At 42.7% G+C, this 13870-nt stretch overlaps 2 protein-coding genes across 8 annotated transcripts in view; one reads left to right on the top strand and one right to left on the bottom strand.

The window, feature by feature from the left end:
* LOC108101183 (sodium/potassium/calcium exchanger Nckx30C) overlaps positions 1 to 11708 on the bottom strand; it is a 39848-nt gene extending 28140 nt beyond the window's left edge. For 3 of the 7 annotated variants that reach the window (XM_017205422.2, XM_017205421.2, XM_017205419.2), the window contains exons 1-2: positions 11514 to 11707; positions 7229 to 9253 (exon numbers count right to left, since the gene is read on the bottom strand). In XM_017205422.2, coding sequence (XP_017060911.1) covers positions 7229 to 8162 — 934 coding nt within the window. In that variant the 5' untranslated portion in view covers positions 8163 to 9253; positions 11514 to 11707. Of the gene's footprint in view, positions 1 to 7228; positions 9254 to 11486 lie in introns of all 7 variants that reach the window. The other 4 variants (XM_017205425.2, XM_017205424.2, XM_017205423.2 and 1 more) reach the window with 2 other exon arrangements.
* Positions 447 to 1189, top strand: LOC108101186. The gene has a single exon (XM_017205428.1). It carries the CDS (start codon positions 490 to 492, stop codon positions 826 to 828), a length of 339 nt encoding a protein of 112 aa, XP_017060917.1. The 5' UTR covers positions 447 to 489; the 3' UTR covers positions 829 to 1189.
* Positions 11709 to 13870: the final 2162 nt, after the last annotated feature.

Genomic DNA, 13870 nt, shown 5'->3' on the forward strand with positions numbered 1-13870 from the left:
TAAATATTTTTTTTTATTCTATAAATTCAAAACTAAGTTGAGTTTGAAAGAGTGGTTTCAAGAAACAGTTCGGTTTGAAAATAAAATTATTTGTTTCCATTTTAGTAGATTGATACTAATCTCTTAACTTGAGTTTAATATTTAAAAATCTTTTTCTTGATTTTAAAATATCATTACGAAGGAGTTCACTCTGCAAAATGAAACCATTGCTAGAGAACATTTCCAAAAACTTTTTTATGCTAGTTTTGAGTTCTATCTTCCACTAATTTGAGGCTTCAGCTCACGTCGCCATCTCGATGTGGCATTCAAGCCCACTCACACAGAGCTCAGTTTCGCATACGTGATATGCGTCATGCGAATGAGACGCGTTGTTTGCGGAGCACCCGGAGTCGTAATCAGAGAACAAAGCCGCAGTAGAACGCTCTGCGGTTGTCGCCAGTCGCGGTCCGAATTCGCAATCAGTTGGCAAGTGAGAAGCGATCCATTCAGATGGCAGCCGCAGTGATACCGAAATTCGGCCAGGAGGAGCTCTTCGTGAGCCGCGCCACAATTCAGTTGCAGTTGCCGCAGGGCGGAGCCGTTTCCAATCCCATCTTCGAGTGGCGCACACAGGTGGTCACGCCCCCAGCGGTGGTTGCCGCCCCCGAGGAGCAGTGCATTAAAGGCCGCCACCAGCAGACCACGGAGGCTGCCACGCCCCTCAGCAATTACTACACGCCTCCGCGAATCTTGGGAACGGAGGCGAAGCGCAAGAACCTGCCCCAAACGATGAGCAACTTCTTCGAGGCGGAGCGCTACTCCAGCGCCTGGAATCGCGTGACCAAGTAGCCACCGAAGTCCCCCAAAACCATAGCCCATAACCCATAATAACCCACAACCCCAGAGAACCCGGAGGACCCGGAGAATCCCACGAGGAAGGGTGGCCTAATCGATTAACCCATTAAGTGCCAAGAGCTGCAGGATAGTGAAATTCCATTCCGTTGCCAAAAATTCCAATTCATGCCCCGAAAATTGCTAACTCGAGTTCGTGAGGAGAGGGTGGAGTTGAGTTAGGATAGAGAAATGCGGGCCTAGAACGAAACCCAAACCAAGTATATATAGTAAGCATCCCATGAATATTTATGTGCCAGCACACCATACCCTTCGTTAAACCCTGATAATGCAATAAAAGTATTATTCGATAGATAAAGCGAAATTCTTTCACCCAAGGGGTTAAACTTCATTAGGAGCCACCGCCGCCGATAAGCTGTGGGCCAAATGACTTTGGGACTTGGCCACGGATTCTCGTTTCCTTTTCGCAACGTCATCAGTGTGCATAAATCACGGCTGAACAAACGCACGAAAATTACAGGAACCAGTAAAAGTAAGAGTCAAAGAAAAATCGCACGCCTCTCCGGAAGTTCATTATGGTAGCTCAAAGCGGAAGTGCCAGCTACACACTCACACTCACACACATACTTACACTCACAATTAGGTTGTGAGAAACACGAATTGGTGTCCGCGGGCTTTCACGCTGTTAATGTGACCCGCGGAAAAGTGCTGCCATGAAAGCAGCTGCTAATTTATCAGAGGGACAGGGACAGAGACGGCGCTCTGTGGCACGGGCCAAGAACCGAAAGCCAAAGCCAAAAACGCTCCGCCGAGAGCGGCAAGAGTTTCAAGGTGGCTGGCGAATCGATTAGCCAGCCAAACAGCTAAACAGCCAAAATCAGAGCAAGCCAAACGTGCAATGCACATGCAAGCAAGCCGCTGCCATTGGCAAAAGCTGGGAAACACTGAGAGAAACTGTCACTAGGGTTAGTCATCTTTGTTTTGACATGCGCTACTATCTCGGGTCTAGAAGTATGACAAGAGGTATTATCGGTTTTATGACGCTTTAAAGGGGAACTCAACCGCATTCACCAAAATTTAATGAATCATTCTTTTAAGTATCTAAGCAAGTCAGTTTTAATCGTTAGACTGCAGGTTATAGCCCTCATTAAAAATCTTCCATGAAAATAACAAATAAATTATTTTTTATTTTGACCTTTAATGACTAACAAGTTAGAATAAGAAACGTTAAATAGAGTACCTTTATTAAACCCTTTTGCTGAAAAATAGAATACTTGCAATATTTAAACAAATGTGAATGTGAATATAATATAGTGATAATTATGTATATAATAAGACAGAGCATATTTAAATATACATTTTAAATTTAAATTGTATACAAAAATGTGAAGAAATATAATTACATGTAATTTAATAAGGTACAAAAAAATCTTAAAGTGGATTTCAAAAAATGAATTAAATAATATTAATAATAATAATAAAATATAAAATTCAAAATAAAAGTCTCAACAAAAAAGGCCTTTCAATGTAAATAGAATATTTTGGTTGCCTGTATATTTTTCGGTCAATGGTAATATTTAATATCCAACTGTTAACCAGCTAAGGTTTTTCGCAGTGCATGCAGGGTTGTCAAGTGGCTGTTGAATCAATGCAGGCTGGGAGAAGAGCCTCGTTCGTCCTGGCGCAGTGTGCTCGATATGCGGTGCGGGTGGATGTGGTTGTAGATGTGATTTCGAGTGGGGAAATATAGATGAAAAGGGGGAGGGAGGGGGAGTGGGGCACTTAAGGATTGCCATAGAAGGTTTATCACGACTATGAGCAGCTGTCAATGAAGGTTGCTCGGCGGCAGTCCTTGCCACCTTCGAAAGTTACGGCGACCATAACTTGGCACAGTTTTCGGCCCGAAAGCAAACAGACACTCACACACATACATATACACACACACACATACACACATGAGTGGGCCGCATTTTAGCTAATCAAAAGCGGCTCTATCCCCAGGGCAATCCCGATGTGGACCAAGCCCAAAGTGCCAACATTATAATGCCTGTCCCGGCTCTGTGTGCTTGACCCAATTTAGCCTGGAACTAAAACCCAAAACCCCCAAAAACCCCGAAAGCGAAATGGGAAACCTTTAATTTAATGGCAAATGTTTCTTAAACTAATTTTCGCACTTATGAATTTATGGCAGTTGTTAAAGTCTGCCAGGCGTTCGTTATAATATTCAAAAATGCGTTAAAAAAGTTTAGCCTCACACTCTCTGTGGTTGTTACCTAAATTGGATACTTGAAATCTAAGCACCATTTTAAGTTTATTAACTTTCCAGAATCGCCTGAATTACCCACATATATGAGCAATACAAAGAGTTTTGAGAAACTGATGAGTCAACAAAGGTTTTTCTAGACCGAAATTATAATGTAAGCGTTTAAAGCATCGAGGGTTTTCCCGGTTGATTTATTAATATTCGTCTTGCATAAAAACTGATTTACATATATCTCTTGCATTTAAAAACTGTTTCCTAAATGATGTACTGAGAAAACAAACATAAATCCACGAATCTACCAAAAACAATACAGAAACATTAATTTATCATGCATTATTATTAATGCCAATAAACACACAAACTCCGGAACCAAAACAGAACATAAATAGCTCCTCGTTTTAATCTGATTTGCAGGAGACATAATCTTGTTATTGGCTTTAGGTGGCTTTCGGTGTGAACTGATGCCTATCTCCCACTAATTTGAGAATAATTTGCTTCGTAGCTGTTAAAACCAGTCATAAATATGTTGGAGTCTCTAGAGCTAGACATATTAACATAATAAAAACAAACAAAACACGAATCTAGTTTGCTTTCGAGAAAGATTCGCTTACGCAGTTTGCAGTGAATGACACTCGATATCTTTGAGAGAGACAGACGACAATCGGCCACGGATTGCATTTGCTAACCGGTTTTCTTAGAGCCCGACCGCAAAAACCTCCGGATTGCATGAATCACGGCGATAAGGGCGATTCATTGATATCCCCGCGGGCGAGCGGATCGTGATTCATTCGCGATTTAAACCCAAGCTCAGACTGTGTGGGATATCCAATCCTGTGGGTTCACCTGCTGCCGGCTGAGTCAGTTGCAGCTGGCTGGGCTTTGCTTTAAATTAATGCCAAATCACTGCCACGAAAAACGTGGCCAAAACAGACGGGGCGGCGCAACATTCAGACAGCAGGGGCAATTAGTGGCCACAAGGATTGGAAGGACACTGGCGATTGTGAGCGGAGGGAGGCGGTTTTGGGGGTTTGGGGGGTATGTCAATAATTAAAAAGGCGGCCAAATGTTGTCATTTCAGTCCGAAAAACCCCGCAAAAGCACGGCAACCGAACAGAGAGGCAGAGAAATATACACAGTAAACTGAATTCGCTGGGCGGCAGGAAGGCAAAGGACTTCCTGCCACCCACACAAGCTCGTTTTTCTTTCTTTTTTTTTCGTTGTTTTTTTGTGGTTTTTCATCGGCGTCTCTCGTGGCTTTTAGCATGCAACTCACACGTCCTTGCCAGGACGCTTTTGTTGATGTTGTTTGTGTTTTTGCTATTTTGTTATTTTGTTTTTGTTGTTTCTGTTGCTGTTACTGGCATTTTGATTTATCGATTTAAATTTGTGTTTAAGGCGCTGTGCGTGCTCGTGCTGCCTTCTTCTTCTTTCCTTCATTTTCGTCTTCAGCTTTTCCGACTTTTCCAACTCGTTTTCCGCCGCCGTTTCGGTTTTGGTTTCGTTCCTTTTTTTTTTTTTTTTTTCGTTCGCTTTCTGTCTCTCTGTTTTTGTTTTTCCCAATCATTTTTCAAAATGTTTGCATACACACACACACCCGCTCGAAGTGAGACCAAGTTTTTGGCCGCCTGCCGTTTAGGTCGAGGTCTTTACTTAACTTTATATTCTTCTTCCTTTCGGCTGTTTTATTTTTTCGTTTTTTCAGGGTCTGAACCACCCACAGAAAGAAGGAAAAAAAGCGCCGACGTTGAGAGCCTGAAACGTCGTTAACAGCCACGTTTGCGTGTGCCTCACACAGACACACACCACTACACGCAATCACACACACACACACACTGGCTTACATACTTATACTATATTTCAGCCAAGAGTGTGTGTATTTTTGTTGTTATTATACGAAGAGCGCGCTCGCAATTTGGGTCGATGGTAAAATAGAAAAGCCAAAAGCAAGGCAAATACACACACACACTGTCAGGAATTTCTATATGTACCACACATATATATATTTATATGTATAAAATTTCGAACAAAGGTCGCTGAAGAGAAGACCAGTGCACATTTATATAGAGGTGTACGTACGTATGAATGTATGAGTATGTGTGTGTGATTGTTTGTGTGTGTGTTCATGTGTGTATGAGGGTGACCTGAGTTATGTGCGCGTTCTGTCTGCATTATTTTCGCCGTGTGTATGTCCTCCGCTTTCTATTTTTTATACCGTCCACTTTTTTCCCGCTGGTTTCATGTTAATTGCTCGTGGCCCTCTGCTTGTTCCAGCAATCTGCGTTAATTTTAAAGCCTGATTTACACACAACAACCATTCGTGGTTGTACAACCGCTCGTTCGTTGCAAGCACTCACACAAATACCTACAAAATACCCGTGCAATTGCCGCTTGCAATTCGCAGTTCGCTGTTTGCAGTTCGCAGTTCACAGGACACGTTCCGCCTTCGAGTAGTTTTGTGTGTCACGAGCTCCGGATTCGAGAGGGGTTTATTTGTATTTGAGGAGGGCAAACAAAGCGCCGGATTGGATGGGATTTGCCGGGTTGGCTTATCGGGGCTTGACATCATCAACATCTATAGCCATCCGGAGATTTTCCCGGTTGACATCATCCCCCCTCCACCGAACACACCGAACAAAAAAAGGACAAAGGAGTGAACTCTAGTCGATCACCGTTTTGCAGCAAAACTTTTTGTCCCTCCCCCTTTTCCCTCATCTCCCCTTTTTGGCGGGGCAGCCACTTTTTTGACAGGACTTTGCCTGGCATGGTTGAGTCATTAAAATGAGAAATGGCTCCGGGCTCCGTGTGCAATGTTGAGTTTAATTGTTGGCCAAAATGTGACTGCGCCGCTCACGGGAGCAGAAGCGCCACATTCGCAATGCGAGGTTGAATCAGGGGCAAAAGGTAAAAAGGTTGCAAGGGTAACGGAAAGGTACGGAAAGGTGGAAAAGTGGAAAACTGGAGACAAGGGCCGCAGCTTGACTTACGCTGATGTGGCACAAAAACAAAAAAGATATATATCTATATGTATGTATTTCACACATATGCCTGTGTGTCCTGGGCACACATTAACACGTTCTCGAGCGCATACAGAAATATATATTTCATCGGCCAAACTGCAGACAGTTGTTCCATTACGTTCATTTGCAGTCGCTTATGCTGCGGCCGGGGTAATTTATGTTCTCCACGTTACGTATACGCAGCGAGGCTCAGCGCAGCGCATATGAGTTTTTGCGGGAATTACTGTGGTTATTTCGCCTCGAGCGGCGGACACTTCATACGTTGCGTATGCGTAATGTAAGCACATAAATATCGCTCATACGCAGTGTGGTTTGCGGAATAATTGCCATGCACGCGAGAGCTGCCAACGTCTCACTTCCTGTTCTCAACGGCGGCAGAATATCATACGATCCTTAATACAGCGCAGTTTAATTCCACTTTTATTGCGTTATAAATTGATGAGAAATTGCCGTGATAAATTTAAAATTTGTTTGGTTTTATCTTAAGCCATTTGGGGAATAATGCAATTAATCATTTTTAATTGGGGTAGCTTAAACAGTTTAGACAAGCTATATCGATTAAAATGTAAAAAATGGAAGCCGAATACTGATAGAAAAAATACATTATTTATTAAAAAATAATGTATGAAAATGCCAACGAATCACCTGAGTCTGATTTCCTTTTTTTTATAACTGTGAATTTGCCTTTTCAATTTGGTATTTTTAATTTTTAAAATGGCACTCAACTAATTTAATGAAATTCATCTTATGCGGGGAGGGATAACGTATACGCCTCGTGGGCGAACCAAATATGTACCTTTGCCCCCATTAAACATTTGTCTGATTCCGGGCTTTGAACTTTTATTCGCTATCATTTTTCAGCCCCCACACACTCGATCCCCACTCATCGATGCCCCATGCAAGGGAAATTCAATTTGTCTTCGCTGAAAAGTTTTACGCAAGAAGAGGGAGAGGCACCCAGCCCCAAAAACTTGAAAGGCTCATTTAAATACAAATGCCATTAGTCAGGCGCCCACTCGCAGATGCAGGAATTCCACATACGCGAAGGAACTTGGGAAATTGGAATTGGGAGGAAAAAAACAGGAAGAGAATATAGAAAGAGGTAGAGGAGACTCACCATTGATACCTCGTTGATTGGCCGCATTATCCTCGTCGGAGCCGGGAACTGCATTGGCGTTGAGCTCTTGGTCGGGATCCTGGTCCTCCTCCAAGCCGAACATCTGCTCCCCGGACTGGAAGGGGTACATAATCTCCGCCTCATCCTCGCCGGATGTTTGCGATGGGGCACCCACTCCGCCCAACACATCGTTGTGGTTTTGGTTCTGATTCGGACTGTTGTTGTTGCTGTTGCTGCTGCTGCCGCCGAAGTGTTGCTTCGCCGACTTTGGCTTGGCGGCATCTCCGAATCCCAATCCCTGGGTGGTCAAGCAGATCAGCAGGATGCTGTAGATCGGCAGGCGAAGGCAGCGATTCCTGCAGCGATTTCTGCTTGGCTGGAGCTGCTGCAGCTCCACTGAGGCACCACGAGATGTTGCTGTTGCAGTTGCAGTTGCAGCGGCGGGCATTGCAGGTGTTGCTGGTTGCACCACCGCCGTCGTTCTGCTTCTTGTCTTTGCTTTCGTTATTGTTGTTGTTGTTGTTGTTGCTGATATTGTTTTTAATGTTAATAATACTAAGCGCTTGAAAATATTTACACACTCGTCCAGTATCGTAGCTTGGTGTTGCTTGTTGTTGTTGTTCTCCGCCTGGGAAAAGGGGGCGTGGCCATTGAATCGTAGGCGCCCCCTTCGCCGGCGACTATTGAAGTCTATCGTTGTGCTGCTGGTGCAACCTACTGGCAACATGTTGTCGCTGTGGCACCAAGTGTGGTTGTTGCTGTTGCGGCTTCTTGTTGTTGCTGCTGCTGCTGCTGTTGCAGTTGCTGCTGCTGTTGCTGCAGTTGCTGCTGCTAAGGCTCCATGATCTTTAGCTGCTCCTCCCGCTGCTGCTGTTGCGATTGCTGGTTGCTGCCTCTGCTGTTGCTGTTTGCTGCATGTTGTTGGCTGCAACATTGGACCCGTTGGATTAATGTTGTTTATTTTGGTTGTTTTGGTTTTTGGTTATCTTTTCTTTTATTTTGTTTGCTTTGGTTTCGTTTGGTTTGGTTTGGTTTGGTTGGCTTGGTGTTATCGTTTCACTTGCAAAACCGTTTGTTATCGTTGTACGCTTTTGATTTAGACTGAGTTTAGGTTAGAGTTTCTCGCTTGCTGTCAGATCTTCGCGATCCATTTGTATCACACAACTTTATATATACACTATACATTAATAACAATTAACACGGAACGGAGAAAGCGTAGAAATTTCTTTTTGGGAGCGGGCGCGCGGATTCAGGTTGCTGCTGCTGTTTCCGCTGGTGTTGCTGCTACTTCCGCTGCTGGCGTGGCTAACAGAAGCCTCGGCATTTCCATTTCCCCTAGATTTTCACACACACACACAAACACACACATACACACACCCCCGCCTCTTGTGGTATTTTTCACGCCTCCTCTTTCGGGTTTTTCCTTAATTTTCTTCTTTTTTTTCTGCTTCCTTTCACGGCTCCGTCGGTTTTTTGCCACTGGTGTTGCTGCTGCTGCGCTTGCTGCTTTTGCCGCTGCTAGTATTCCTGGCCATTTGTCTGAGGCTTTTCCGCTTTTCCGACTCGCCGTCTCGTGTTCCTGTGTGCGTGCTCGAGTGTGGAAAAGTTTCCCTGAGTGGCCGCTGCGAAATCTGGAGCTGGCTCTCGATATCGATATCGGTCTGCAGCCGGAGCTGGACTACATCACGCTGCGCACTCCGCTGCCGTTGTGAGCGCTGGCTGGCCGAGCCCGATTCTGATACTAGTTCTGATTACGGTTCTGGTTCTGCCTCTGAGCCTGGCCAGGATGTGGATGCCTGGAAAACCGACAGCCGACAGCCGACAGTCGACTGCCGAGGGCCCAAAGCCGAGCACCGAGCACCGAGCGACGAACAGGATGCGAGGTCCTGGAAGCTCGGCTTTCACTTCCAAGAACTTCCTGAGGAACGAGAGGGAGAGAGAGTTGTGACTGCTGCGCCTGCGTCGCTTTTGTTTACATTTTCGAAGACTTCGCTCCACGGCTGTTAAGGCTCAGAGGATGGCTGTCTGTGGGGAGATAGTTGCAAACAAATATTTAAAGGGTTTTCATTTAATCTGTTTTTGTTTTTACATAAAAATAATTTCATAATTTAATAACATAATATGATTCTTATGTATATTTAACAACATCACACAGCACACTCGCAAATTTCACTTAAAGTAGGTATTTCTCATACACACATTACCTAAGCAAAAGAAAGTTGTAAATATGGTTTAAGGCAATTTCATTTAAAAATTGTTTTACAAAATAATATTTTTTCTACCAAAAAAATGTACGTATATTTTTATTTTCACAATTTATTTTAATCAAATTTATAGTTGAATTTGTTTTAAAGAAATTTTAAAGGTTTTTAATATCTTTTTTATAAGTTTTTGGGAGCTTTTTATTCTTTCAAAAATGGTTTAACATTTTTAAGAGCAATTTTAAACCACACAATTTCTTTGGTTAGCGTGATTTACTAGTTACCAAAAATGGTAAAATTCTTTACAAAAGCCATGGCACACTCTTTGGGTTAACTTTTCTCTTCGCCATTTTCCAGGCTCTCTGTCACGCAATTTTCCGCGCTCTCCATCCGAATTTTCCCGTTCCTCTCTGGATGCCGCTTATCTTGTAGGCCTTATCGCTTTTCTCACGGCTTTTTTCTTTGCTTTTGCTTTCGCTCGCTGCTGTGTTTGTTGTTTTAGCTTACGCTTACAATTTTTACTTTCATTTAGGTTTAGTAGGTGACTCCGCCACCGCACCCCCGCCCCGCCCCATTTTGCCCGCCCCATTTTGCCCGCCCCCTTACCCCGCCCACTTTGCGTTTTTTACTGCTTCTGGCTGAATGTGCGGTTATGTTCATTGTTATGCTTTGAGTAGCTCACGCTGCTTCTAGTTCTAGTCCTTCCTCGTCCTTCCTGCTAATCCCGAACCCCCTCCCTCTTTCCGGGATCTTTTTGTCCTTTTTTCTCTGTTATTTTTAACCGTTGGCCAGAGTTTGGCCAAGAATTCAACCGTGTGGCTTTGTTATTAATTATGTTTTGGCCCCGCTATGTTTTGTGTTGTTATTTTTCTTTTTTTTTTAGAAAATTGCGTAACATTTTTGCGCTTTCTTTGCTTTACATAATTGCCCCATCAATTTGAGGGAACCAGCGGACATTTGATATTTTCTCTACAGTTTTGTTCTGAAGAACTTGAGACTATCTTTTGTAGTCTGTCAACAGGAAATGGTATTAGGACATTCAAAAATGTCCTAATTTTTTGAAAACCCTTATGATACTTATAAATTATTAAAACTTTGTTAAACCTTAAAAGTACGTTGGTCTTTTATCTACAAATTACACTTAAGAATTTTAGCTTTTGTTTAAATTAGATTTTTAATTTTTGAAGCTATCTGTATACTGTATTTTTATTTCATCGAATTTAAATTAGCTTTCCATTCTCAGCGGATCACCGCTTTATATAGTTTGTGTAAAACCATGTCGGCGAGAAAGCGAGCTTGGCACCCAAAAGTAAGCGCCGGAAAAGCCACCAAGATGCCATTAGTCGTGCTTTGAGTTAATCCCGAAATAACAGGGGCGAAATGGGGGCTCCTGGCTAATTGTTATATCATTTGCGCTGGGGAAACTTTAAAGGGGCGGGGCCGCTTTAAGAACGGGGTCGAACTCGTGACAGCCGAAAGTCTGACTCTTAAATTTACTTCTTGACTTGACCAGCCAACTAAGAAAGAAGGCAGCCAGAAAGCATGAAGAAACTCTGCACACTCACACACTCAGCCACACACACTTACACACACCGAGTAACACACAGTAACAAGGCGAAAGCAACGTTTTGACCTCTTTATGAAAAAGGCCTCAAGCACGAGAAGGCTCAGACTCACACACACCAACGCACAACAAGCACGAACGGGGGCTGCCATTAATGTTTCTGCACTCACACAGACGACCGAAAAACGCTTTGCCTGCCACCCCCGCCCCGCCCCTCGACCGCCCTCCCTTTTATTGCTTGATTATATAAAAATTGGCTTTTGTATTTGATATTTTTTGTGTACCGCTCTGGCGATTCTTTTGATTTCTATCCTTCAGCCAGTACTATTTGGATTTCGATTCGCTGAGGTTTTTAATTCGGTTTAAGTTTTTCCTTTGATTTCGAACTGCAATAAATTTTCCAACACCTCGCGCACACACCAACACACAAAGACACACACACACCCGCACACTGGTGCAGAGCACACGGTTAAAAGTTTCTGCACACACATACACAGAGCAGGAGGATTTTTGGACGCACCATCCGCTCGTTGGTCCTGCGAGGATGTTGTCAGCACAGCGCCCGAAAACGTTTTGGGGTTCCTGGCAGGCGGCCACGAGTCCGGAGGCCACACACGAATGCCGTGGAAGGACGAAAGGATCCGAGTCGACCCGAAAGTGCCAAGAGTTCCAGTCGCAAGGATGGGGCATTCAGCTGGCCAGGATCGAGTTTGCTTGTCCTTCTTTTATTTTTTTTTTTTTTGCTTTCAGTATCAGTTTCGGTTTCGTTTTCGTTTTAATTTTCAGCTGTTGTGTCTCGCTGGACATCGTTTCGATTTGTAATTAATTTACGATGACTTCCGCTCGCACATATTTGCATTAACCCATCGACATCAGCAGGACGAGCATATCCTGCCTGCCTGACTGGCTGGCTGGCGCTCTCGGGTTTCCAGCTTTTATTGCATACTTTCGGGGGTACGAGAGCTGGAAAAAGAAAGAAGAGAGAACGCGCAGCTGTTCGTCGCTCCAGGTGGTCTCCCTCTCCCTCTTCCTCTTCCTCTCTTTTTTCCTCCCACTCAAGCAAACGGCAAAAGAAAGAAAGAAATAAACGTTTGTGCATGCGTTACAACCACTCACACATACACACACACACAGAGACCCTAAACGAATACACACATACACTAATACACACACAGATACGCAGACAGTCGCTCTCCACGCACAATTGTATTTTGATTATGCCCGGTTTTGGTACGCCGCATACCTCGGATACTTCTACGCACAACAATGCCAAATCCCCAGCCCCCAAACCTAGTAGCTCCCTATCTACCCAACGGATTCCTCCCCCCTCTACCACCTCCTCCACCTCCCCCTCCCACCCAGAAGAACCCAATCCAATCCAAGCCAACCCATCGCATCCCATTCCATCCCTTTTGCCATCCCATTGATAGCCGCCAAGTTTGCCGTCACATCAAATATTTATGGCGACAAGAGAGCGAAACAAGTTGGAACGAAATAGTCGAAAATTCGGAATTTAAAATTTAACTACGAGGATTCCGCAAATATCTGCTTGAAAAACGAATTAAAGTCTGAAGGAAAATCAATTTCAATTGCTTTATCATACAAATTCAGTTAACTTTGACCCAAACTACGATAAATACTCGTGAAATTATATTAAAAACGGATTTTCGTGCTCGCATATTTTAAGTACTTTTATGGATAAATTCCTTGCAATTTCGATGGAAAATTTTACCTATTGGAAATATTTTATTCAATAGACTTTTTGTAATACTTTTTTTAAGTCAATATCTTTTTCATAAGATTGGGTTGAGTGGAAATAACTAAATCGACCTTTTCTTTTATTTTACACACGCCATTGAAAATGTTTTAAAACTGGTTACGCTTTCAAGCTGAAAAAATCAGAAATGTATAAATCGCAACTCACCTTAAGCCATTCATAATTAAATTATAACCACTTACACAACCAAGACAATGGCTGAAACTTGATAAGGGTAGGCTATAAATACCCGTGGAAGGATCCAACGTTATTCTCATTACCAAAATGAATCTGAGACTAACAGCAGTGCTATTTTTGGTCTGCAACTTCGGCGCTTCATGGTCTTTTAGAGCTCCAACAGGAAAATAGAACGCTGCATCGTTTGAAAAAATTAAATGTAATGGTTAAATAATAAATGTAATCAGAATTATTTTCTTTTTTAACCGGTGACTGGTATTAAATTGTAATTTAAACTTGTTAAAGTCATGCAAATACAAATACGTACTAAAAAAATGTGTTGTATTTTGGTTTTTAAATACACAATTTTTAAATAAGTTAAGACGTTAATTGTCATTGTCAGACTTAAGAGTTATTACAGCAGAAAGAACAGGATCATATTTGTGACGTCCAACTTTGCGCCTTACTTTTTCTTCGATATGACAGTCTTAATCTCCAGAAGTGCAAACTTTTGGGCAATGGCTTTGCCATTGGGGCTCTGCACTAAAAGGTAAATACTCGAAAGGACTCTGATTTTCCTCCTCGAATCACTCCGGTCGAAAATTATGGTCCATCACGTATTAAAGTCTGAAGGAAAATCAAATTCAATTGCTTTATCATACAAATTCAGTTAACTTTGCCCTAAAATCACGATAAATACTCGTAAAATTATATTAAAAACGTATTTTTTATGGGTAATAAATTCCTTGCAATGTCGATTGAAAATTGTACCTATTTGAAATATTTTATTTAATAGACTTTTTGCAATACTTTTTTTGGTCAATATCTTTTTCATAAACTTGGGTTGAGTGAAAATAACTGAATCAACCTTTTCGTTTAGTTAACACACGCCACGTGTGTTTTAAAACTGGTTACGATTTTAAGCTGAAAAAATCAGAAATGTA

Source organism: Drosophila ficusphila, unplaced genomic scaffold (genome assembly GCF_018152265.1).
Source record: "Drosophila ficusphila isolate 14025-0441.05 unplaced genomic scaffold, ASM1815226v1 contig_794, whole genome shotgun sequence".
Classification (NCBI taxonomy): Eukaryota; Metazoa; Arthropoda; class Insecta; order Diptera; family Drosophilidae; genus Drosophila; species Drosophila ficusphila.

What these genes read in the sequence shown, in the direction of transcription:
- LOC108101186 (XM_017205428.1), top strand. Translation starts at nt 490, where the DNA reads ATGGCAGCCGCAGTGATACCGAAATTCGGCCAGGAGGAGCTCTTCGTG.